The sequence below is a fragment of the Tinamus guttatus genome, unplaced genomic scaffold (assembly GCF_059628265.1).
Source record: "Tinamus guttatus ecotype Peru unplaced genomic scaffold, ASM5962826v1 Tinamus_guttatus_pri_ptg000172l, whole genome shotgun sequence".
In the NCBI taxonomy this organism is placed as follows: Eukaryota; Metazoa; Chordata; class Aves; order Tinamiformes; family Tinamidae; genus Tinamus; species Tinamus guttatus.
In genome coordinates this window covers 4,549,460-4,576,110 of record NW_028288706.1, presented here as the reverse complement: position 1 = coordinate 4,576,110, position 26,651 = coordinate 4,549,460, and the positions used below count along the sequence as shown (strand labels likewise).

The 26,651-nt window shown below is 50.6% G+C and overlaps 1 protein-coding gene across 1 annotated transcript; it reads right to left on the bottom strand.

Annotated features, from left to right (window-relative positions):
* Nucleotides 1–862: 862 nt before the first annotated feature.
* Nucleotides 863–25,600, bottom strand: TRAP1 (TNF receptor associated protein 1). Its single transcript, XM_088523104.1, has 18 exons — nucleotides 25,504–25,600; nucleotides 21,166–21,333; nucleotides 19,708–19,790; nucleotides 19,177–19,317; nucleotides 11,526–11,597; nucleotides 10,656–10,816; nucleotides 9,597–9,706; nucleotides 9,337–9,410; nucleotides 6,832–6,987; nucleotides 6,343–6,463; nucleotides 6,159–6,228; nucleotides 4,871–5,018; nucleotides 4,200–4,385; nucleotides 3,388–3,526; nucleotides 2,730–2,815; nucleotides 2,063–2,208; nucleotides 1,624–1,696; nucleotides 863–1,067 (listed from the first exon to the last, which is right to left on the bottom strand). The coding sequence occupies exons 1-18, from the start codon at nucleotides 25,583–25,585 to the stop codon at nucleotides 966–968; spliced, it is 2,118 nt and encodes a 705-aa protein (XP_088379230.1). The 5' UTR covers nucleotides 25,586–25,600; the 3' UTR covers nucleotides 863–965.
* Between the last annotated feature and the right edge of the window lie 1,051 nt (nucleotides 25,601–26,651).

The window sequence follows — 26,651 nt, the reverse complement described above, 5'->3', positions numbered from 1 at the left end:
GGTGTTCATGAAACACACTGCATTACAAAGGTCTAGCCACCTGGTCACACTCCATTTCTCCTAACGTACATGTGCTACACAGCTTTGACATGCACGTACAACATGTAACAATTCTTCCTGTGTATTTGCATTATTTTTGATGGCAAATGATCTTACATCTACTTGGAAGCCAGGAATGCTGTCTCCAAAGGGTACAGCTGAGCCCACAAACACTGTCTTCTTCCAGAAGTAAAGCCTTATGCCTGTTTACGTACGCCAGCATAGCTGCAGGCTTAACTCTTTGGAGTTTGAAGTGCGGAAACACAAAGACTGACAAAGTAAGGAGAAGAGTGGAGGGGTCTGGAAAAGAACAGGAATTTATTTATGATAAATACAGATCAGTTGGACATGCAAATTATTGCGCCCAGGGGTTAAAACCCTACAGACTCTCCAGAAAGCCACAGTTGGTGCTCTTTTTCTGCAGCAGTACCAAGATGAACTCAATTATCCAGCAGCTTGATGACCTTTTCTCCCATGAGATTGTACTGACATTGTTCCATCCACTGTGCCTAACTGCACAGGAATTCATTCTTCAGTGGGTTGCAGGGTGTGGAGGGTTGTAGGCACAGACCTAGTTGGGATTCACGATGCCATCAAGTATTACAGGAGAGGACATTTCTAGAAATGGTATGAGGCTCTCTAGGTTTGCACCAAAAATCCTGGCACGTTGTTTTAGCTGCAATCTCCAGATTTTGTTGCCCCTAAGAACACGGCACTTTGATCAGGCCAATGACACATGATCTAGTAATTGCAAGTGCCCTGTGCAATAAGGACTGGAAATCTCCTGCAACCTCCTTGGACATCAGTCAGGTGAACCCCTCACTGCCCAGTACCTGCAAACAGACAGATGCTGCAATAGCTGACAGAGCGACTGCACTTGAAGAAAAATATATAAGCACAGAGTTAATCCTTCAGTCTTCTAAGGCTCATTTTTTCTCCAGGATTTTGGTGAGGAGCTCGTTCAGCCGGTTCACCATTGGTCTGGGATCATCATTGAGTCCTGCTGCTATCATGGCATTTTCATAAATCTGAGAAAGAGAAGGAAACGTTAGCAAGTAGCAAGAACAAACTGGATGAGAGTTGGGGAGGCAAATGTCATGACTGCAGAACTTGCATGCTGTGATCAAGCACATCTTCTAGAAGAGTAGAAAAATACATGGAACAGATGCTCCCTCAGTACTTTTTGTCACAGAGTGAGCTGCCTCCAACGGGTATCTCTGGAAGTCTGGCTAGTTTCAGAAGCCCCATCTCTCCCTACCTTTGGGAGAAAATTCTTCTGAAATTCCAAGGACTTCTAGTTCATTGGACTCAACGTGCTCTACTTTGTTTGTTCTACTGTAATACTAACAGGGTGCTTCTCATCACTGAAAGAAGAGGCACAGCACAATACTCTCAAACCTGACACCATCTGCAGTGCTACTGAAACAGCACATGGGTCACAGCTGCCAGAAATACCCAGTGGGGACTACGTGAGGATGTGATCCCAGACAGCTACAAAAGCTCCATCCTGTTTCCTGCCACACGTGGGTCACAAGCAGCTTGTGGGGAGGATGGTGGTGCCTCTGGAGAAGGCCTGGCTCTCACCTGATCAAGCAACAGCTGAGCCAGATCAGGCTGACTGTCCTTCAGTTCATTAAGCTTCTTAATCAGAGCATGCCTGTAGGAGTGAGAGAAAGACTGAGATGTGGCATCTTTTGGACACATGAAAAGTTTCTAGCAGCTAAGCCAAAGTGGGACAGAAAAGGTTCTATCTGAAGGCCACAATAGCCCATTTCCCTTCTCTGCTGCAGGCTTCTCTCCCAACACCCAGCCTGACTCTGTAACCTCCTGCTCCTCAGAAGGCTGGTCGTGGTGGTTCATGTCCACCAGTCCATGCAGCCTCCTGAACCATGTCACTGCAGCACACACCACAATTTATGGAGAGAGCTCAGCTAACTGGAGGTCTTAGATCGTCTCCTCTCTGCCTCTAGCCCAACAGACCTGCAGTGCCCCGGCCCTTAGCACTGGTATCACTCCCCCCTACCCTGTGTTGATCTCCAGGGTGGGCTGCAGGATCTGGGCACGTTCCTCTTGGGTCTTGGCCAGTTGCTGCATGCGAAGAAAGTGGCGGGCAGCCCCCATCTCAAGCACAGTGATCATGGCAGGGTGGGTGTCCAGCCGTGTAGTCACCTGTGGCAAGAACAGCAATCAGTGCTGACATGGAAAATCTGGGATCCCTCCTCAGAACAGAACCACACCAAGCTCCTGAACAACTCATTCTCACTCCATAGATTCTGCCTGAACAGACAGAAGAGCCGGGATCCAAAAAGGCCCCTTTGATCTAGCTCACAGGCTCTAGCTCACAGTGGGACACAAAGCCCTGCTTGCCCATGAGCTTCATCAGCCCCCATGCAAGCCCACCACTAGTCTGTTCTTATGGTAACCTCAGCATGAACTAGAAAAATAGGCTTTGCCCATTACACATTAAAATGTGGTTCTTCCTGCCATGCTGACCACACTCATGACAGAAAGATCAATATTCATACAATTTACTGAAAGGAAACACAGACCAGAATTATTTTTCTCAGGATTCAAAGAAAAATATTTACGTTAGTATCTGAATCTTCAAACAGCCATCCTCCTTTCCCCAACCAGGTTATGATCTACGTGAATCTTTTGTACTCTGTTACCCAGGCACAGAATATACCTACCTTAACACCAGTGATTCGAGAGCCTAAGGCATTTCGCATCCAGGCCATCAGATCTTCGGCCTCCTTCTCTGTCAGTCGTTCTGCATCTGGAAAAGAGGGCACATCTGAGTCCACATCTACTGTGTGGCAACTGACCCCAAGTTTTACTCCCGAGGAACAGTGCTGTCCATTTCACACTTAGCTGTTCTCTTGGGGAAATGGGAACCAGTCCTCAGCACACACCTAAATACATGCTCTAAACCCACACTGTCCCAGACTGTCCCACACCCAGAGAGGCCAGGCTCATTCATCATCAGTGCCTGCCTAGATCTGCTGGGGCATCAGGTGTAGAATCGTAGAATCATAGAATGCTTAAGGTTGGAAGGGACCTCGAGAGGTCTCCATGTTATTAAAACTTAAAATCAAAGGAATACAATATATGACGCTTCCTCGGTTTAAACGAGTATATTGTTTGAGCTTTTATCTACAGCAGCACTTGGAATGAAAGAGATCTTCAGGAAGTACAAGTTGCCTCAGAGCATGAGAAAGACAGGATAGAAATGAGTGCTCTTGCTTCCACCCTCAGGAAAGGCAGAGTGCTGAAGGAGGCTTATGCTTCCTGGCTGACCCAGAGACAGGGCTGCACCTGGCACGAAGGGCCAGGGGAACATTACAGTACCTGGGCGGCTCTCCTCAAACTTCTCTTCCTTATAGTGATCAACAACGATATCTGTTTCCACTGAGATCAGCTTTTTCTTTTCAAACTCACGAAGGTGCAACAGTGTCAGCTCATCAAATTGCTCATAGCAGAACAGGACCTGTGCCGATAAAGCAGACAATAACACATTGCCTGGTACATAACAGCGCTTCTTTCTTCAAGAGACCACTCTGCCAAACAAGAACATCACAAAGGAAACTAGCAAGTTTATCCTATGGTGACTATTGCTCATGGGAAATCAGACTGCAGTAATGCTGAGTAGGCTCTCTGAGCCTCTGTCCTCCCCTTACAGCAGCCATCAGCTCACAGCACAGCACCAAACAGCACTGCAGAAACCATCATCTGTGGAGGGCTGCACGAAAAGTCCTGTTGATGCTGGATACAGTTTTGCAGGGAACACAGGAAACATGTCTTGCATACATAAATCCTTTTGGGTTCCCCAAAGAAAGCCGACACTTGGAGGGCTTCACTAACATGGGCTGGCAGGCCTAAGCTACACCAGCCCTGCTGCTCTGGGAGAGGTGAGAACAAGCACGGACTGCAGTGCTGAAAAATAAGAGTTCCCAGCCTGCCCGGGCTTTCCTGGCATCAAGCTGCCGCAGCCCGTCTGAGCGGAGGCAGAGGACAGCCCAGGCAGGCAGTGCAGCTCCACTGCAGTATGTGGGAATGATCCCAGGCCTCGCCGCCCGCCCATCTCCAAAATCCAGGCGAGCCCTGCCAGCGACGCAGCAGGCTCAGAGCGTCCCCTTGGCCGCAGCACATTGCTCACCCACCTCCATGTCCTTTTTCTTCATGGCCTCAAAATACGGGGAACGCTCGGCAAGCTGCCGGTTGGGCACGCACAGGTAGTAGATGTTCCGGGTTCCTGCCTTCATGCGGGCTGCGTATTCCGGGAGGCTGGTGAGCTGGCCTGCAGGCAGGCTCGAGGACTCATAACGCAGCAGCTTCGCTATGTCCTCCTGGAAGAGAGGCACCCTTGAGCTGAGCGCAGGTAACCACGGCTCCCACCTCAAGAGATCTCAGGCCTGGGTACAGTTTGTACCACTGGAGAAAGGTTCAGGGGATTTTACTGATTTCCTTTTTCTGTTCCACATAGTAAAGAGGCAGAAGAGTGACCTAGGCAGGATGTGGGCCAGACCCGAAAGAGAAACCAGTAGGGGCAAAGCCTGTTGCAGTCTGTGTTTTATCAGGAAGGGCTGGCAACAGAGCATGGGCAAAGAGACTGCAGACAGTCTCAAGTGGGAAGCAACACCCAGCTGGGACAGCACCTTCTCAGAGTCAGAGATAGAGAAAGGCACGTTAGAGATTCTGTAGGTCTTGTTAGACCCAGGAACAAGAGCCACACTGGAAGATTTGTGGAAGAGTAGCAGCCCGCCTCGTTCCAGGTCACGCTCAGAGCCAATACTCTGTCCCATCAGCTGCAGCCCTTCAGGACACCTGGTACCTTGACATCCTGCTCTGCTACAGTGACGATTCCCTCTCTCATGAACAGCCCATACTCTTCAAAAAATTTGGCATATTTCTCAGGGTCCTTCTTGCACTGGTCAATGAAAAACTTGATCAATCTCTTCTGCAAAACATCTCGGAGCTTCCTGCAACAGCAACAAACTTTTTTGAAGATGGATGCTAGACCAAGACAAGAGGTTTTAAGTGAGTATCTCTCCTCTTGTGCAGTGTTTCAGTGATGTGTTTGCTACAAACAAGCACAAAGGAGAAACTCCAGGGCTACTCCAGAACCAGTTCCTCCTTTCCCTCATAGTTATACATCTGTTCTAAGACCAGTCAGGAGCAACTCCTCATGTGGGAAGTTAGCTAGGGCTGTAGTATAAACATACTGCTGAGGTGCAGGTCAACAACTCTAGCTGGTTAGTGATGCTGCAATTCACAAGCAATTGTGCTCTGGACATTTAGCTCAGTCCTTAAATGTGGGAAGGAAGCAACCATAAAAGGCAATACTTTCTGAAGGACAAAAAAAAAAAAAAAAAAAAAACAATGATGGGACAGAATTGTTTTGATGACTATAGTGAAGCTCAAGACACTTCATCAACTGTAGAATAAAAGGTTAAACATCAAAACCTATCAAGATAGCAGAGTCAGTGCTAACGAATAAGAGCCTACCTGTATCCTTTCCTTAAGTTTCAACAACAGATGTTTGAGAGGACTCAAAGGACAAAAAGTAAGGAAAGACCAATGCCAAACCCAAGGGATTCTTAGAGGACACTGACTTGCCCATATACAACTTCCCTGGACCTCAGCACCTAATGAAAACCCTTCTGGCTGGTGCCTAGGTTTTAACAAACGTGTGTGTGAGTATATCACAGCCAAGCTGTTGTTCTAAGATATGTGCATAAATATATGGTGACAGGTAAACATGAACCAGCTTCCCAGTATTGACAGCTGACTTGCTGTTAGGTTTTGCTTTTCACAGCATTTGGTGGTGGAGCTCAGATGCTTTAAAGAGCAGATCCATTGTGACTGCTCTTGACCAGAGATGCTGGAAGGCAGCCCAGGGCTGGGATGCACATGGCCCAAGGAGGGAGCAGACTGTGCAACACAGCACACTGCTTCCATACCTCAAGATGGGATCAGCACGACTCAGAAATAATTCGCTTTGCAGACCACAGAAGTTCTCAAGGATGGAAATTCCACAGCTCCCGTGCCAGGAACAGTCAGGCAGCAACAAGCCAAAAGAGCCATAGTAGTCTGAAGGGTCCAGCCACCCTCTTGCTTACCTGATTAGAGCACTCTCCTGCAGGAGCTCCCTGCTGAGGTTCAGGGGTATATCCTCACTGTCCACAACACCTGGAACACAGAGCAACTTCTGAACAATGAGATACATGAATGCCAGCTCAGAAAGGCAGCGCCTCACTTTACCCCATAGAAATCAGGCTTCTCAGTCCTGCTGCCACCACACACCTCTGAGAAAACGCAGCCATTTAGGTAGGATGTCTGCAGCTTTGGTTTGGATGAGAATTTTGCGGCTGTAGAGGGCAATGCCGGAGGCCTGCTCTCTGCTGATGTCGAACACGGATGGTTTCTGTGGAAGCAAGACACAAAAAGGTAACAGCAGCAGGGTGCACAGCCAGGCTGCTGCTACCAGCATGGCCACACCAGAAGACCAGGCAGCACTGTGGTCTTCACTGTCACTGCTGAATCCAGCAAGAGTTGATATAGTGGCTGTGTTCCCTGGTGGACCTACCTGAGCCACCTCTTGCTCCTGTCATGGCTCAGGACCTCACTGTTACCCTGTAGCACCCACCCTGCTGCACAAATGATGCGCTGGACATTTCCCCTTGCAGATCTGCAATCTCAGCTGCCTCCTTTCCCTAAGGAGCTCTCTTATCCTCTCCTCTTTAGGCGAAGTGGGCAGATGTCTCGCAGCTTCCCAGGCAGAACGGCACGTACCTGGTCAGGCACATAGAAGATGCTGCGAATGTTGAGGGGAGCATCAGTCTTGTAATGCAGGATGTAGCGGGGCTTGTCATAAGCCTGTGCTATGAAGCGGTAGAACTCCTCGTGCTGCCACTCGCTGATGTCCTTGGGGTCCAGCATCCAGAGTGCCTGTGGAGGAGCAGGGGGATGAGCTGTTGTCACTCACACTAGCCCCTTAGCTCATGGTGCTTCTTTCTGAGTTTGCCCTCAGCTTATCTCTGCTCATCTACCATGAAGTACTCTTGTCCAGCCACATACATAAGATAAGCTAGCTTTGTTTAACCCAAAACAAGGGGAATTTGGCTATCCTCCACTACCTCACATTGCCAGGAGCCAAAAGCATCCTGGACAGTTACTATAGCTCAGCTGACGGGCAGCAGTGGGGTCAAGTGTCTCAATGCTCTGACTCCAAAACAAAAGCTAAAGAAAAAAAAAAAAAAAAAAAAAAAAAACCAAAACTTTAAGTGGATCTGTCCCAATGCGCCTGACTCTCTTGGAGACCACCATCTTGCCACAAGGTCTGCTGACTGCTTCTGAAGCAGCTCCTGGATTACAATTGCTCTCTGGTGATTTATTTTGGGGAAGTTCTGGAGATGTTTCAGAAGCCACCTGGAGGGTGACCCCTGCAGGGTCAGCAAATGCTTCAGCAGAGAAGTTTCATACATCAATACACAAATAAATGTGAGTCATGTTCTCTACTTTCTGCTGCTCTCTGAGCAGGTCAGAAACCCCACAAATGCCTAGTGCTCTGCAGAACATTCGGCCCACGCTCATACCACATTTACACTTTCAGTACATCAGCAAAAGATCAGTACCCAGCAAAGCCGTGGGAGGTTCTGCCCATTACCGGGACCCAAGTAAGACTCTGATGCTTCCTGCTGGCTGAAGCCCATCACACTTAGCCCCACTCTCTGCTGCTGCAGCCCTAAGGAGTGATGACCAGAGTCAGCAGCACGAGCACCCAGCCCACCCTCCACTTCCCACTCCAAGGAATTCAGGGCTCTGGCAGCCCTGCCAGGCTGTTGTGTTCCTTAAAGCTACTTTGGTCTCAACGCCTCGATGCAGAGGCAGCTCTGTAATATTTCCATAACATACAAGTGTCCTGGAGGTGTACAGGATCACAGGTAGGATTAAGGATTCAACTACATTCTAAAGTGCTTTATAGCAGCTGCTGTCAGGTAAAGTGCTGCTTTCCCAGAGGCTTCCTTGTAGCTACAGCTAGCACAGTTAGACAGGAAAAGCCGCTAATTCCACAATGTCAGCTACATGGCAAGTGCTCAAGAGCTTATCTAGGAAAATCCACACCAGGGATCTAACTAGAGCTCTGTTTATAGTAAACTGATGTTGACATGTGGAAAAATGGAAAAACAAGATCCCCGAAAAAAAAAAAAAAAGGCCTGAGACGGGGCATACAGAGAATCAAGTCACTGCCACATCCCAGAGGAAATTTGACTTTCTGATAAAAAGATAAACATGCATGATTCTATTAAGGGCATTTCACCCCTCACTCTAGCACTACCCTTCTCCAGGGAGTCTGCTCTATCGATTGTCAGGAAGGAAAAACAAACGGGGTGTCTAAATCTATTTCTGGTTTTGTAATTTAAGCAAATGGTTAGAAAGTCTTTGAAATAGAACCATTACTATTGCAGGAATTCAGATAAATATCAACGACTAACACTACCAACTACAGAATCTGAAATACATTAATATGGTAACACATTTAAGTTCAGTCTTGAAAGTCTGTAGATTCAGTGCCACATTCCATGGAAAGAAACAAGCAAATATCTTCTATTTGTTCTCTTAGGTGAGGAAGAGTTAACCAACCAGATCAAGATACCAGAAAAGAAAATGCTGGAGGAAAAACCATCCCTTGATTTATTTATTTTTTAAAGATAACTAATTTCACCAAGCAGATAACTGCAATTAGGCTGAGAATTTCTGACTAAAGTGGGTTTGGCTGCTATATTATTTTAGTGGTCAGAAAATGCTCATATCAAGCAGTGTTCAACTAACAGCTGTGGAAAAAAATCAGGCTGAGTTGCACCATTAAGAAAACCAAGCATGCCCTGGCATTTCATGTGGCATACTAAAAGAGAGAAAGAACTGCAGCAAGAGGTGCCAGCACACCAGCAACGTGAGCAGTCCCTAGATCACTAATGTGTCCTTGGCATAAACAGTTAAACTAAGAATTATAAAGCAGTGAGATAATCATCCTGAATACGGGAAATTTTATAAAGTATCTAGCAAATCAGTTTTTCTTTTTAATCAGCAAGAATTCTCCAACAAATGTAAACAAGCAGCACTTCTGCCAGTTTGTCTCCTCTTATTCTAATTAACTTATCACTTCAGGGTCTGTGATATCCCAGATGATCCTTCCTGATCACCAGAGACAGGCAGCAGCTTTATTCTGTTTCCTTGTCTGCTGATGCTGGAGGAAGGTTACAGCCATTTATCTACATGAGTGGCCCTCTTGCTCACCTGTAATGTGTTAATTCGTCTCCCATTGAGGTATAGTGGGAAGCTGATGAAGTTGCTGTATTTTGTCACCACCTCTGGAATGAAAAGAAGACATGCAAGAGTCACGTTTTGAAAACAACAGAGAATGCATTTCTTGAGGCACCTTTTGTCCTCTGTTACTGAAGAGGTAAAAACATTATAATTTTGCCTCACAGTCCTGGGTAACCAAAAGACTTTATGCAGCCTCTCAGAAGACAACACTATTTCCTCGCTCCGCTCACCTTTGACTCTGTCTTCGTTTGCAAACTCCTTGCAGTCTTCTTTGAGATGTATAATAATCTTAGTCCCAGTTCTGACACCAGATGCTTCTGCAATCTCAAACACTCCTGAACTAGGGTTAGAAACAAATTGCATGTCAGCTTGTGCCTCAGATGTGATGTGAAATGAAAATATTCTACTAAACTAACAGCACACACAGCACTTCAGAGCCAACAGGAAGGCAAAAGACTTGGATGCCTGAATGCTCTCTGTGCCCTTTGAGAAACTCCCAAAATGTGTGACTATCTTATAAGGAGCAGCATGTCCTGAGATCTGGAATCTCCACAAAGATGCCAATGGCTCCTGTAGAAAAGGAACTGAGTCTCAGATTCAATAGGTTGTGTGGACTTAACTTGTATCTGTAATTTCCTACATTGGTGTTCACCATAACATGCAGTCTTCCGCATTCCCCCTTGATGACTCTCCGATTTGTTTGTGGGCCCCTCTTTATATATGTTTCCACTGGACAGCAGTAATTTATTGCGATGAAAAGCAGCTGTGCTCAGCTAAAGACAGCCCAATTCTGATGACCATTCCTACCCTATCTCTAAACAAATGCCAGATGGGGACCAAACGCTTTGGAGAGAGCTCAACGCAGGGAGAAAGGGGGAAGCAATGACAGCCTGGCCCTCAAAGACTGCAACCTTACAGACACAGCAGCTTTTTTGCTACCCCAGGCAGTCTGATATCTCAGGGACAAGATGCTTTTTTCAACAATTTGAGCAACTAAACCAAAGAACTAGCAATGCAAGAAATAAAATTTGCCTCAGGAGTTGTAGATACTGCCTTTACACACAACTTGCCTGCTCTGACAAGGTAATCTGCTCTCTGTGGCTGTTCATCCTGATACATGTAACAGCAAAGCAAGGCCAAGGGTAATCTGAACGGGATCTAAACCAGTAAGCCCAGTCATGAAAGCCCACACAAGCCCACACACCCTGTCTGGCTTTGCACAGTTTCCAGTCCGTGCCTGGTGTGGACATGGCCCCCACAAGCTTCCATCCCATCCTGTGGACTCTTACCCATCTGAAGACCAGTGGTAGCCTGGGCTCCCAGGTTCTGCAGACTGAGAAAACACCTCCACCTTATCAGCCACCATGAAGGCCGAGTAGAAACCCACTCCAAACTGGCCAATGATTTTACTGGAGGCTTCAGCTTGGCTCTGCAGAGCATCCAGGAATGCCTGGAGGGACAGAGAAGGAGACATATACAGGAACCTGGTGCCATCGGTGCCGCTGGGAGGCTGTGACCCACCCTCCAGGCAGGCTCCAGCACACGGCCCTGTGTCAGGTACTGCAGACCCGGCGATTCGGCACTGTGATCCCACACCTCCTGTGGCAGTGCTGCCAAGAGGGTGCCTAGGGAAAAGGGTTTCTCCCATGGTGAGGGAACTGCACCTCTGGAAAAGGGGAGCAGTGCCCAGGGCAATATTTACCTACAGCTAGCAGTTAAGGAAAAAAAGAGTCAACCAGAAATCTCAGAATGGTGACTGTAGAGATGGAAAAAAAAAAGCAGGTAAAATACATGACAACTTGTCAGCTGAACACAATGAACTGTCAGTGAGAATGCAGGAGAACATGTGCCCCTTGATAACAATAATCTGGACAGGAAAGCACCAACTTTTGGGAGCGAGGGCAGCCAGGTGCAGCACCACGACGCACAGGGCCCATTAGTGCTGCTTCGGCACTGCAGGCCTCCCGCGGCACAGCGGAGACCATTAAGAGCTAGAAGATGCCAAAGGGAGGTTTCATCTTCCAAGGAGGGTACAATTTCACAGCTGGGCTAGCGGCCAAGGGGAGAAAGAAAATGAGAAATCACTGGGAACACAAAAGTGACTGTAATTGGAGAAGACTCTTCTAAAGGGCCCAAAGGGGGGCCTCATCCCAAGTTACCTTTGAGCCTGATCGAGCAATAGTACCAAGGTTGGAAACAAGCTCTTCCTGGGTCATCCCAATACCCGTGTCCTGAAAAGAATCAACAAAGTGTAGTTGAAATATTTGTGCAGAAGCATTGCTCTGGTAACCAGTGTCAGCTAACTTCCACCTCCCACTGCCACTCTCACCCAGCCACTTCGGCAGTAAATGCAGCAGCAGCCTTCTAGCCATGACTCATTTCTCCAACGCCTGGTCAGGGCAGTGCACTCGGAAGGCACACAGCTCCACAGGGCAGCCACGGCTGCTGCCCTGTGGCCACCAGAGAGTTTGGAGGCTCATATGTTATACAGAGAGAAAATAAAAACACACCCAGACAAGCTGGCTTCTTCACCCTCCACCAAAAGCCTCTGTGTGGTAGTGCTGGAAGGAGATCTCTGCTCAGGTCCACCAACTCTCTCTGACAATGCTCTGCATGGAGAGACAGTTTCTGTCCCTAATCAAGTGAGAAGGGAAGTAAAGGACCAGTAAGTGGAGGCGCAGCAAGGGGACAAACTGCCTCCTTCCAATTCGCAGATAGAGAAGGGATTCCCTCACTCCAGGGGTCATCTGCATCTACTGTCAGTCTTTCCCCCAAATGATGCTCCACAGAAGTTGAGTATGAAGCTGCCAGCACCCATTTCCCTGAGCCTGGGAGCTGGGAACGCGGCGCCTGTGGGAAGAGCCCAAGGCCAGCTGCACCCCTATTGTACAGGTCACCCCTCGAGGTGCTCAGTCCAGCTTTGAAGGCTGCAGCTTCCTGACACCCCCAGTTTCAATCGAGATCCCTACTCCTGCATGCAGATAACCATTCCCTACCACCAGCGCCTGCCCTCGCATGGCAGCCCCTGAAGCACCGTGCAGGAAAGGCTGGGGCAGAGCTCAGCCCTGGCCCCAACTTCAGACGTTGCCCCAGCCCCTTTGGATGACCTTCAGGCTTCAAGGATAGCAGCAAACAAATTGCCACCCTCTCACACAGCCCCAGCTTGCATCGTCTCTGCCTTCAGACTTCTCCACGTGTATCTTCCAGGAAAGCAAAGCGCAAGGCACATGCTAATGCTCTCACAATGCCACTCTCCAAAAGCAAGAGCCTTTCTACCTGGCACAAACACCCTGTGAAGCCACTCAGACTCGTTCTCTGAGCCACTAGGTAAGGCAGCAGCATGAAAATTAGCTAAGTGAAAGGTGATGTTTGTTCATCTGAAGAGTTCAGTTCTTGTCAAGTAGCTGTGAGCACAGTTAGCAAAGCTGATACCACCTCGCAAAACCGGACAAACCCCAAGCACTGTTGATGCAGGACAGGGCTTCGGCCTGCAATATGAGCCAGAGTGGAGCTGATTGCTGCGAGAGGGCTCGGAGGAGGGATGCCAGGACGATTTCTGGCACAGCACAGCCCTGCCACCCATGTGTTGCACTTAGTAAGCTTATTTACTAGCAAAGCAAGGCAGCCTCATTAGTGCTAGTACAGCTTTTTAATTCAGTGTTTAACTACACTGAACAATCAAATCATGGACAACTTGTGAAGCCACTGACTGAGGTGCTCTGTGGGTCACTTGGTGAGACTTCCCTGCTTCTGCACGGCTCAAGTCACAGCACAGCAGCACCTTCCACTTGATGAGCTCTGGCACGGCCAGTCAGTCCTTCTGGCTGAGAAAGGGGAGGGTGCCAGGTAAGATCTCAACAGTGGGAATGAAAAGCCAGGAAAAACAAAACGGGTATGGCAAAATCTCAAGAATCTGACATGATTCCTTCCCCCAGGAAGGAAGAGGCCTGAAAGAAAAGTTTTCAGCATCTGGTTCAGGTTTTGCTCATGTGAGACCCTAAGCACAACTCAACTTCTCTGATCCACTCCTTTTTATAGCACAGCATGTCATTTCCAAATTCCAGCATGTTAAAAAATATATATCCCTACCCTGTGAATGTATTTGGCTACTGAATCCATAATTCCTTGCCAAACTTATTGCAAAATGCTAAAGTTCTTGGAGACTAGTTTGGCAGGGGTAAAGCACAAGGAACAAAGAGTGTGCGGCTCAGCGCAGCCTCCTTCCCCGGCAGCGCAGGGCTCCTAGCGGGAAAGCGGAAAGTTGGCTGCTCGGGGGCTGGCCCGAGAGCCCGGCAAAGCAGCCGCTTCCGAGGGCAGGAAAACACCTGGGCGCAGGAGATGGAAGCGCCCTCCAGATTGGGAAGGCTCCTGCGGCCAGGCCTGGCCTGCGCTTCCCGCCTCTCCGCGCCAGGTGGAGCCCAGGAGACCAAGGCCCCTCTGCAGGGACCTGCCCGCGAGAGCGGAGCTGGGGCTGAGCCGGCGCCAGCGCTCCATAAAATCCGAGGAAGGAAGTGCGGGACTTCCCCGCGCCTCCGCACGCCCTCCAGGAGCCTCTGCCAGCGGTGACCGCAGGATCACACAGCACTTCACACTTGCCGCCCGCGCTCCCCCAGCAGCGCACGGCTTTGCTTCCGCTGGAGACACTTTCCAGGCCTCCCTTCAGTCCACAGAAAAGTTTCAACAACTCGAAATCAGCTGCAGTGGAATCCTGCTACAGAACGTGAAACAGAGTGGACGAGGGAGCTCCAAATTACAAGACGTGAGGGGTATGTTCAAAGTGTCCAGTGCTACTTCCCAGCTCTGCTGTGGAGATGCCAACCACTGCATAGCAGGAAACAAAACCCACTGCGCTGATACTTTGTTTACTGAAGTCTAATTGCAGAGACCTTCTGCAGCTTGGAAGTAACAATCCGCTCGCGCAGCTCCGTTTCCCTTCTGGGGCTTCCTGTGGTGCAGAGCACACGCACCCTCGCAGACTGCCTCTGAATCACCCCTCACAGAGCCCCGGCCCTCTGCAAGATGGCAGAGCAGACCAGAAATCCTCACCCCCATGGGAGACCGTCAAGATCACCTTCAAGCAACCACCAGGTTTCCCACAGGCTACATTTGCAGATCAGAGCACAAGACACACACAACTTGAAGCAATACAGCCATGCCTGTTAAAATACACATCTAAACACATCAGCATTTCTGCTGAAGAAACAGCAGCTGAACACTGGCTTTGTTTTGTGCGTGCGTGTGTGTGTGTGTGTGTGTAGAGAGCTCCCAGATACTGCTAAACTGCACAAGACCTTTGTGCTTCCTCTGCACTTTGCTCTAACCTTTGTGGGTGCTGGAAGTTTGCAAACAGGGGAAGCTGTGTGCGCAGTGACACCTGGACAGCTGGCACGCAGCACTGCCATCATGAACTGCTTGTGTGTGCTCTGCAGCCCTGAGCACCTCCACCTTCCTTGAAAGGGAGATTACTGACCACCTTCAGCGCCAGCACCTCATCAAGCCAGCGCACAGTTCTCATATTCATATATACCTTGCTGTAATGGAGATACAACCTGCACAAGATTACAGCAGCAAATCTAGTTTACACCAAATTGCTTCGTTTAGCTGATTAGCAAGAAGCTAAGTGCAGTAACACTTTCTTTGCTTGTTATGTAGGTCCAACTTGCAGCACCACAGAACCTTGTTATACTAATGATCCATTAACTTAACTCTAACTGGCTGTGGTCATTGCTGCTACATCTGAAAGAATGCCCATGGTTAGGGACACACTGCAGAGCTACCAAGTCTTCCACTTTGCTCTGTGGAGAAACACTAACTCCAGTGAAGCCTTGACAGAGCATCAGAACTCCAGCTACACGATGCAACGAGGATATGCCACTTTCACCAAATGGTAAAAAATAAAGTCGCAGAATTTCTGATAGGCAAGTGCTGTCTGTCACTCTTTAATTTAAACATCTTGCTTAAAAAGACTTAAGATTCCCTCCCAAGGCCAGGACAACAGCCACACTGAAGCAGGGTGAAAACCATTCCTGCAGCTGCCATGAGCAGATGAAAAAGCACAACAAAACTGATGCATGCAGATACAGAACAATCTTAGCCTAACACCTAAAAGCTGCCTAGAACAGAGTGCCTGAGGTTTTGTTTCCTTTCCAATACCTACTGCTAACATTATCTATAATTCTGAACATTGCTACAGGCTCAGCCTCTACCTAAGCAAGTCTAAATAGGGACTGTTCAGAAAATATTTCCTTTTATCCATTGTGAATTTCCCATTTTTCAATGTGACTGGCTCTTATTCTGGCATAAAGAGAAAAGATCCTGCACTCCTTTCTCTAGGAAGCAGATTTAGATGCATTTGTATTCCTACTTCTCCAGCTTATTTGTTAAAGATGATGCAACAACTGGGAGCTTTCACCCACCCCTGTAACCCATGGCTGCCTCCTGCAAGCCTCGTTACACCTCAGGCCTGTCCTAGCGCAGCGGCTTTCCCCCTCCACCTCCGCCCGTGTTATCCCCTCTCCCGCTGCTCCGCTTCCTCGCGCCCCGGCGGCAGGTGGATGCTGCAGTGTTGCATGCAGCTCTGCAGCAGCAGCCTCCCCGCTGCAGCCTGCGGCGCAGGCCGGCTGCCAGGACACAGCCAGCGCGGAGCGGGACCAGCTCTCTGCCTGGTGGGGCTGCGCTCGCCTTGAACTGCTAAAGCCCCCTGATCTCAAGCCCTTCTTAGAGCCTCAGAACAAGCCAGTTGCTGCTGCAGAGGGTTTACAACTTGCAGGCCAGGAAAGATCTGCACAGTGATGCAGGGAGGAGTGATGTTTGCAGGCATTTTAACTCCTCCCAAACACAGCAAACTTGTTATTCTGGGCTTCACAAACGCTGCCGTTCGATGACTGCAAAACTGAGAAGAAAGCTTAGCAGAGGGAACAGAGCAGCCCGAACTTGCAATGATTCCACAGCTTATCCATGATACAAACTGTACTCCCACCCCTTGCTCAGCAGTCTGCCCTAGCTCTGATTTCCCCAACAATATTCCCTCTAAACTGTTAGCTCAGTCCTGGCCCTAGATTAAGCATCAATCAGCGAGCACCTCTCTAACCCCCAAGCTCTCACAAACACAGGGTATCACCAAACACAGCATCAGCACTTGGACTACATCACAGCCAAGAGCCTACGGGCCCCAAGAAGCCTCATGAAGGTGAGGAGATAGAGCTCTGTGGTCACTGGGCTTTGGGTGGCTTCATGGGATGCTCTGTTCCCTCCTCACAGGGTCCAAAACAATGTCTATAAAACGTCAGGGCTCTGCAGATCTTTCCTGAACAAAACCACCCCCCATCCTTGCAACATTTTCAAGTTGATTTGCTTGAGAGCTGACCTTGCAAGCTGTGGCTGCTACCAGATGAAGCTGTCCTAGAAACGTACGAGGCAGCTCTCAGGAGAGTGGAGGACACTGTGGAATTTGCTAAAACAACAGGGCTTTGGTGAAGGCGCAGAGGTGGTGTGGTCTGGTGGACTGGACAGTGAACTTGGAAGATCAGACTCGTCGTTCTCTCTCAGCAGATACATTGCTTGGCAGTGCTTAGGTACAACAGCCCTGAACGAGGACAGAAGCTCAGAATCTTACTCTGCTAATGACCAAAATTTGTTCCTGACAGAGAGCTGCGCACAACCGCTGTCACTTAGCAGAGATGACTGTTGCCCTTTACTGGAGCTAGACAATCTCCAAAAAAGTGATGTGGGTGAAGCCCCAGTGAACCCCATACATGCACGGAAGCCATCATGCATTACAGACTAGCAGGTTCTCAACTGGTGAAATAGAGAGATACTACAGGATTTGGAAGGGGACAGGGACAATCATTGCAGATCTGGGGGTAAAAAGCAGCATGAAGATCTGAGGACAAGGACTTGGAGGGCAAGGTGAGACAGCAGGATTTGTCTGGAAGAAGGGGCAGCACTGGGGCAGAGCGCAGATGGGGGCCCTGCTGATTCTGTGTTGGGAGGTCCTAGTGGGTGCAGAAGACCAAAGAGTTACTAAGGGACGAGTCCATTTTTGCCTCAGATCTTCCTGCGGGCTGCCTCGAGGGATACAATGCACACCTTCACATTCCTAAATTGTGCAGAAATGCTCTGAATAAAGCTTGTTCGGAAGAATCGTTTATTCAGGACATTTTTTCAAGAGGTTAAAAATAAACCCTTCACTGGAGGTAAGGAGCTTTAGGCACTACTGAGAAGGCAAACCTATTAAGGGAGATTGGAGCAGCACTGTGCTCTCGTCCTCCTCGGAGCGCAGAATTGCTGCAGTTAATAGCTTGCTAGTTAAGACTCATTTAGGTGCATTAGGGACATACAGATAGTCAGTCAGGGGTATATAAAAATGAATCTCTAGCAGAGCTAGTTGGGAATAACATTAAATTCACCCCTTCTCCAAGGTGGTCACCCAGGCCTCTTGACCCAATTGCCAAAGGGGGCAGTTTCTACAATGATTGGACCTGAGCATTAAGTATGTTTTTTAGGCTTGGAAGCTATCTGTCCACTATGATCTCCAAAGGCAGAGACACGAGCAGTACAAGAATGACACCCAGCCTGGGTCTAAGCGAGAGCTCATTAAAGAGTCAGTGTTATACAGCAGCCAGAAAGAATGCAATTGTCAGGTGTGACAGGAATAGCAAAGTCTCTGCGTTACGATTTGAGAATCTTCGGGTGAATAATTGTGTTGCCCGCTGACGATCACTAACTTCCCCATGGCAACCACAGCTGCTTGTTCTGCGGAGAAGGATAAAATAACTGAGCAGTCTCTAGCAGTCAGGGCTTTCGTCCGGCGTGAAAAATACCACATCACACGTTTGTCTGAGCCTCATCTCCTTCCTGGGCCTGCTAGGGTCACCCTTCACTCACACTGCTGCCTGCCTCCTTCTCCACTCTCCCAAGAACAGTACGAAGCTCCTCTCGCAGGGCTGACATTGGTGCACAAGAGAAGTTACTAGTTCCCCTTGTTTGCACTAGCATCTTCACTAAGGAGACACCAGGATGGAGTCTCACGCTTCCTCCTAATCAACAGCCAGGAACAAAAGCAATCAAACTAGAGAGAGAAGGACCATGTCCACCTTCCCTCATCACCCTGAGGCCCACAGTGGAATGTGTCTGCACTGACCATCTCTCCCATTAAAGCTTTTTATCTTCAGCAGGGAGCAATCAAAACCAGCACTGCACTTCCCCCTAAAGCAGAAGGGAGGACAGACAAACGCTCCGGTGCTGCCACGACCTATAGCCCCACAGGTATGTCACAGGGCAGAATCTCAGCACCAGCTTGGCTTGGGTCTGTCCTGGAGCAGGAAGGGATAAGGAAAATCAGCAAGGGAGGTTCTTCCCACCACCTGGGCATCTCTCAGTGACCAAGGGGACAGGGAAGGTCTGCCTGCTACCAAGTATAAGCTCAAACTTAAAGAGGAGAGAATTCTCATTCAAAGATCAGGATGAAACCCAATTCTCGACTTCGTCTCTAGTCAGAGATGCACACACAACCTGGGAAGTGCACCAGATGAGGCACTGGCAGAAAAGCTACTGGTACCTCCTAATGGGGAAGGAGAAGCAGGGAAATTTCCTGTGGGGAAAAATGAGGAGCAGATTAACTGGTGGCTTTGATGAGAAGGTGACACCTTCATGAATGGGAGTCTGACAGAGCACAGAACACTTCTTCAAGCAGACCTGGGAATCAAAGGGACCTGCACTGATACTCAGTTTTCACTAAACCTCCATGGGACAACAGCCAGTGGTGACAGAAGCAGCGACTGTCACTCTCCTGTCACCAAAGGGAGGTACCTGGATAGTGATGGTTCCCTTTCCAGGGTCCGTCTGCAGATGAATCTCCATCTCCGGCAAAGCCTTCCCTTCCGTCGTAAGTCGATGACGCAGCTTCTCTAGGGCATCACTGCCATTGGAGATCAACTCTCGGATAAATACCTAGGGAAGAGAAACAGCCTCACACTGCAGCCTGGCTCCGTCTATGGCATAAGAGTCTCGGAGATCCAGGAACTTATTACCTTTTTACAGACTAATATTCTACACATTAGAAAGAAAACGGCATTTCTCCATTGCCTGCCAGGAGAACAGGTTTGTCTGAACTCAATAGTAAAGTTCAGAGGCTCTAAAAATGTGCAGAGTCATCTGGACATTGTTTTCAAAAAACATTTTCAAGATGTCTTAAGAAAACTACATTCAAGGCAGTGTGGGATGTGAGCAGCCCAGGATTTGCTCAGAAGGTGAGAGGATATTCTCATAGCTTGTCCACCTTGGACATAACCTTTGTCAGAGATTGGGCTTTGCTAGGAAAGCATTCTACTGGTGTCCTACCTCCTTCTCTGAGTACAAAGAACGAGCAACAATGTCCAGCAGTTTCTTCGTCTCAGCCTGAAACTCATGTTTGGAGGCTGCACCTAGAAAAAAATCACACAAACAGCTTTGAGGCACTTTGCTGGGTGCTCTTGGGCAAACTGGCAGCTTGCCACATGCTTCAGGCTCCCAGTAGTGAAGGCCTGAAGCAGAGTGGGACACAGGCAGCTGCGACTCATGACAAGATGTTGGTGTTTATACCCTGTGAGGCAGACTGCTTTGTCAAGCCCCTCATCTCCTTGCACACAAAGCCCAGGACAGTCAAAGCGTGTCTGTGTGTGGCTCACTACGTCTGTGGCACAGAGCAATCAGTAGAACAGAAGTGAAAAGTGACTCTCCCCCTCACTCCTAACTTGTGGCTCCATGCAATCCCTAATCTGCCTTTCTCCTGAGGTTTGCAGCCTGCCTTCCATGCACTTCCGTGACTCAGTTTGCAAGGGAACCACCTGCATGTGCTCTGTTCCAAGGGCTTTGTCAGCCCATCACCGTTTCTGATATCCAAACAACACTGTGAGCCTTGAACAGTAAAGGCCAGATTCTCAGATCTCTGTAGAGCTTTCAGGGGGGTGCATATACACAGCTACTTTCAAGGGACTGCATATACACAGCTACTTATGTATTTAACTGAGTTGTCAGAAATAGGATGTTCCTCTACAAAATATCTCAACTGAGACACCATCTTTGGCCTTTCAGAAATGTCCTTTCTTATGCTAGAGGTATAGAAAACAACACAGGTAAAGCCAGGGACACACATCCCCTCTGCAACGCCCTGCTGACGAGGACCTATATTCCCTGGGGACAGGGGCTAGCAGGGGTGTAGATGCAGTAGGACATGGTGCCCAAACCGACTGGGGACTTTACAGACCTGCGGTCTCGGAAGCACCTGACAGAAAAGCCATGGGAGCCCTGAGTTAAGATGCTATTTCTGCACTCAGACAACCCACATGACTTTGCTTTAAAGCAGGTTCCCCTGGAGCTGCGCAATGCAATTCAGTTAGCTAAAGGGTTGACAGTAGGATTCTTATCAGACCTTCATCATCCACAGCAACGAAACTGGCAGAGACAGCAGCTTCTGGGACGAAAGTCTCTTTTTAAGCAAATTCTGGGGCCCATGGAGCCTACACACAATGGCCAATTACAAGGCTAGGACCTTCCTCCATCAGCCTCCGCTGCCCCATTTCTCACTGAAGGTCATTCTGATTTACACACCCCAGTTCTGAGGAGGTGATGGCACTGCACAGATGGGAACAGGGATCTGCTCAGCTACGATGGGATGACAAATGCCTGCACCTTCCCCAGAGACAGAAACTTCTCCCACCCCGAGGCCTGCAGAGGGCTCATCCTCACAGTTAGGGCACTTACACCCAGACAGTGCTTTGACACTGTCCTGGATTCACCGGCGCAGAGCTGACGCGCTACCTTTCACGTTCTCCGTGTCGCTGATGATGGCGTGCAGGGGCTCCTCTTCCTTGCTCTCTGCTGTCTGTGTGCTGTAGAGCCGGCCAGCAGGAACGCTGAAGGCAGCAACGCTGGGCCGGACGCTCGGGCAGCGGAGTATTTGTCTTTGGAGACATGCTGCTCCTTTTGCTGCAAGATGCAATTCAAGGTATTTTAGTATAAATCACAAACATCAGCATCAGGAGCACTCTACAAAAGTCCCATTTACATAACCCTAAGGGGAGTCACCCTGCCCAAACACGAGAAGTTCCGTTGCAATCAAATACTCACCATTTCCCTCAGGCATTGCCTTTACTACAGAAGGGCAGGTTGCTACTTCAAGCTTTCTCTCCTGAATTATATTAGTCATCCAGAAGACGACAATTTGTAATGTTCACAATGAATTAGCTGGCGAGGGGGAGGCAGCTGCAGCTCTCACTGGAATTATCTGGCTAAACTGTAGACAACAGGGAAGGCTTCACCTCCCACATTAGCTCCAGTGAAAACGTAAAATCCCAAGCGAGAAAGCCAGCATGTACCTCACGGAGACACCTTTCCTGCAAACACCACCTCTCTCCACACAGGCCTCCAGCCACCAAAGCGTTCTTTCTTCTGCTCACATTCACTCTGCTGATACTGATTCATTTACAAGATACTCACTCACGTACCTGAAAACAACTCCAGTCAGCCCTATCTGACCCCAGAGAGTAAGCTGAGCAGTAACCTTAGAGCAATTAATATTTGGTCCTTGAATGTCAAAGCACAGTTAACAGGGCACTGGGATTACAAGTCAAGAAAGCAATCAGTGGGGTAAAGAAATGGAAAACAAGGCAGGAAATCACACTAGCTCTATTAGGGACCGTGATTCCCATTTCTTCTCCTCTCAGTCCTCATCTCCTTGTGCCCAGGTGAACTGAATAGTCTTCTTTGTGATGAGAGATGAAGCTAAAGCCAAACCTGGACACAAAACTGACACTTACAGCAGTACAAAGCTCTGTCCAACGACAGTTACTGGAGGTTATCTCTAGACTGTGGCAAGAATGGCTGTAACGGAGTAGCACTTGGCAGGATGCAGAGCTGAATGCACAGCTACGTGCTACGTGTACAGCTTACAGCTCTTTCCACCAGACAAGAAAAGGAGGAAAACTCTATACTCCAGGCCTCCAAGACACATTTTCAAGTTACCCTTTTGTCATCTGATTAGGTACAAAACCCCAGAAGGCCTGAGCTGAGAACCGCTTGGGGGTTCAATGCCAGTGGGTACCACAGCCAGCCTGGCCGCTCCAGCCCCTCAGGCTGGGTCCTCGCTCATTCCTGCTGGGGTGAATGGGGAGGAGGGTTATGAAACCCAACGCCCAAACGCCGCTTTCGGGGATACGCTTCAGCCCCAAGAGCCGAGCAGGCAAACTGCCCGTCCTGGCTCTTCCTCCTCCCAGACTGCTCTGAATCAAGATGCACTGCTGCAGCCAGAAGCTCAGACTGCTCCCCAGTCACTCTGTCCTTGGAAAAAAGAGCCCACAAACAGTTCTTGATGCAGCTGAACCCCTCCTACGCGCGGAACCGTTCATCCCTGCACCACGCAGTGCTGTGTCGGCAGCACTGGACACGGTCTGCAGCTCTCATGTGGTGGCCTGTTGGGCTTGTCCAAGAGCGCAACACGGGAAGCAGCCGCAGGACTGAGGCCGCTGGCAGTGAAGCCGTCGGCACGCGGCCGCCCGGCCCCTCACGCTGCGGAACGGCCGGAGCCTGCCCGGGCTTCACACGTGTCCACCCCGTGTGGCCGACGAGACGGGGAGAGCTCCGCGGCTGGACGTACGGCCGCACCTACAGCCACGCCAACCGGCAGACACAACAGCGGGGACCTCGAACCTGTCATCTCCAGGATGCAAAAAGAAGCGGATCATCGGCAGCTCCATCCCAACCCCAAGGAAATTTCTATCATCCCATCTACAGGCAGCAGGACCCCAGAGCCCACAAACACTTCACCCCACCTCAAATGCTAGCAGGCTCAAGGAAACTCCAATATTTATCATTTTTGGTCTATTCATGTCTTCTGTCTCCCACCTCTAAAGCACAATGAATAATCGACCATCAACCAAAATAAAGTCAATCGACCATTTGCCACCAACCAAAGTAAAAGCTATTTTTGGCTCTGTGTAACATTTGGTCTTATCACCCTTAGTTTACCTGCTCCAGGTAAATTCAGCTGCAGCACTTTCAAATCACTTGTCCCTTGTGAAATCCTTGCAGGGCCAGCAATGGAAAAGCTCCAGGCAATTTTGGATAAAAAAAACCCACAATTTTTGACACACAAAAGCTATTCAGCAAACATCCTTTGAACTAATAGGACAAAGAGACAGGTAGAATAAGCCTGAGAAACAAATTCCTCAGACCAAGAGATGGCTCTTACCCCTGTCCAGGTCTGCTGATGAGCTAGGGCAAACCAGACCATTTTATATGGACCTAATCAAGCGCTGAGCTCTCTCACAGCCCACACAATTTCCTATTTGCCAGGGGTGGTATCACTACCCCACCTGCACCGAAAAGCTGAGATATATTATTCCCCAGCTTCCAGTTTCCAGTGAACCCCAATTTTACACAAACACACATGGCCTGGCCCCATACAAGGGGAACACACCACAGAGAGGGGAAGGCAGCAGGACCCCGCAGTAATTCCTGCGCCCAAAGCAGCTGCTCAGCAAAGCCCCAGGAAACACAACCTCTCCGGGAACAGAACTGCAGTGTGTGCCTAGCCGAGCAAACTACGTCAGTCAGAAATTTAGGGTGGGAAATTGAGCACAAAGCAGTATGCAGCTCAAAACAAAGAGGAGAATTTAGGTCAGCAGAAATTACCATAGCAGCTTGATCATCGTGCGGCCGCGAGCCTGAGGACGCTCTTGCAAAGAGCGGCACCAGCGATGCGAGGCTTCCAGCTCAGATCTCGTTAAAAGCCAGAGCTCTCTACCTAGGCCCCAAGTCCAAGACAAACCCAAGGAGAAGAGTCAGCTTCTGCCTTTTTTTTTTCTCCTCCCCTCTTCTGGGGGACCTAAATTACTGGGCCACGTGCTCTAGGTGACCCTGCGTGTGCAGGGAGTTGGACTAGATGACCCCTAGAGGTCCCTTCCAACCTTAAGGATTCTGTGATTCTGCTGCATCCATCTAACCCATTGGAGACACGGGGGTTCTTTCACAGAAACGGATGCTAACAAGCCCTGGTGGAAGAACTGAATTGCCCAGAAACACCCAAGTGGCACTCAGTGGCACAATAAATCTAACAATTTGACCCTGATAGCAACCCTACTTGTCAGATGATTTCCTCTGTCGTGTTCTCTTTACAACCCAAAGGGAAACCACAGACCACACCGACAAGCTACGAATCTGTTCATTAGGGGCCAGACAACAGACAAGGAAACACTGAGTGCAGCACCGGCTGCTCAGAGTTGGGATAGACAAGGGATGCAGGACCAAAATATTTAATATCTTACCAGACCTGAGCGACAACAACACATGAGCAAGTTGTCAGGCCTGAGCGCTACAGCTGTGATAACCCACTGTGCAGCTGGGCAGGACACAGGACTTCAGATTTCCTTAGTCTTGCTGGGTCTGTGATGCAAACCCTCAAGCAGAGCGCTGGGAAAAGCAACCCCCCGAGGCTCACCTGCCATCTACCTGGTACCGATAGGGACACGAAACAGGAGCAGCCTCCCCTCGTTCCTCCCCACACAGAGCTGACCTGAGCACATGTTCTGTGGCTGTACAAGCCCCAGCCAAGGGCAGCTGCCTTCGTGTGGGCCGCGAGGCGGGAAGCCGGGCGCTCACAGCTCTGCGTGCTGGTGACCACCACCAAGCGCCCCGGGCGCTGCCTCCCTGGCTGAACGGCCAGCAGGGCTGCAGCGCCCGGCCAGCTCTTGGCCTCTGAAGGGCAGAGCGGGGCTGCGGAAGGCTGGGAACGAGGCTAAGCGGCTCGTGCGAGCGCGGGGCCGCGCACGCGGCTGCGGGCGCCACGCGCGACTCTGACCGGCGGGGCGAGCAGCGCGGGGAAGGGCCGCGGCGGGGCCGGGGAGGGAGGCCGCTGTCGGGAACACGCGCGCCCGGAACGCCCTTCCCGGGACGGGAACGGCCCGAGGCGGAGGGAACGGCCCGAGGCGGAGGGACCGGCCCGCGCCTCCCGCGGCACGTGCGGGCCTCGCGCCGAGCCGGGCCCGGCGCCAGCCCCGCGGCCGGCCTGGCCACGACAGCCCGGCAGGGGCTGGGGGGCGGCGCGGCGGGTCCCGGCGGTGCGGGGCGGGAGCGGAGCGCGGGCCGGGGCCCTCCTCTCACCTGCGGGCGGGCGCGGGCCGGTAGCGGCCGCAGCGCGCAGAACCGCCGCGAGGCGCCGCCCCCGCCTCAGCGCCGCCGCCATGCCGCGCGCTGCCGCCTCGGCCGCACGGCGCCTGCAAATGGCGTCACGGGGCGGGCCGCGGCCGCCCCGCCCCTGCTGCTGCGCCTCCTCTTGGCGCCCGGCCTGGTGCGCGCCTGGCCCGGCCCGGCGCGGTCCCGGGAAGCCCCGGCCTCGCCGCGCCCCTCCTCGTGATTCTCCCGCAGGGAATCTCCGCCTCAGGCGCCTCGAGTCCCCTTTGGGTCAGCGAGTCCCCCTCACCAGCGAAGCGGGGCAGGCCCTGGCTGAGAGGGGCCAAAATGGCCGCCCCGGCGGGCCCCGCCGCCCGCAGAGCGGCTGGAGCCAAGCGCCGCGCTCAGCCCGGCCCAGCGGCACCGGGGGCGGTGACACGGCGGGGGGGCACCAGGGGGCCGGGCCTGGCCTTGGGCCATCCTGCGCAAAAGGGGAGATCCTGCGGTGCGTCCAGGATCCGCACGCCCGGGCTCCCGTTGATCCCCCGCCTTCTGTGTCGTCTCCCTGGCCCCTCAAAGCCGGTCCTCTCCTCTCCCACAGCATCACAGCCAGAATGGGGCCTCAGCTCATGGCCTCCTGGCTAAGGCGCATCCCAAATCCCCCCCACCTTCCTGCAGGTGCTTTCCCTCCATGGGGTGCAGGACGAAACCCTCTTCCAGAGCAACTCCAGAAAAAACCCTGCAGCTCCAGCACCGGCTTGCAGCTCCTGCACCGCTCCCCAGCTTGCCTGCTGAGCTGGTGCTGCCCTGAGCCATGCTCAGGAACTGCGCTGTTTTCAGGGGTCTCCTCTGGCCTGCAATACAGGTGGTAACGGTTTCCTCCTCCCCCCAAAATTATTCTTAACCCAGATCAAAACCTTTCTGATGATACACTACTATCAAACCTTACCTATTTTCATGTTATAATCGTTTCCATGTTGCCTCTAATAGCTTGTTAACCCCAGGGACTAGCCACAGCTTAGAAAACCTTCAAGTTTAGGTCACAGTGAGTCCCGCTTCCCCGATACCTGCAGAGGTGCCTTGAGCTGCACAGGCCGTGGTTGCTGCCGGGCACCTGCTTCAGAAACCGCATTGTGGAT

What these genes read in the sequence shown, in the direction of transcription:
- TRAP1 (XM_088523104.1), bottom strand. Translation starts at nt 25,585, where the DNA reads ATGGCGGCGGCGCTGAGGCGGGGGCGGCGCCTCGCGGCGGTTCTGCGC. An exon ending in TTGCTCGATCAGGCTCAAAG is followed by an intron (nt 10,817 to 11,525) that starts GTAACTTGGGAT and finishes CTGTCCCTCCAG; the next exon opens with GCATTCCTGGATGCTCTGCA. An exon ending in AAACGAAGACAGAGTCAAAG is followed by an intron (nt 9,411 to 9,596) that starts GTGAGCGGAGCG and finishes TTTTCATTCCAG; the next exon opens with AGGTGGTGACAAAATACAGC.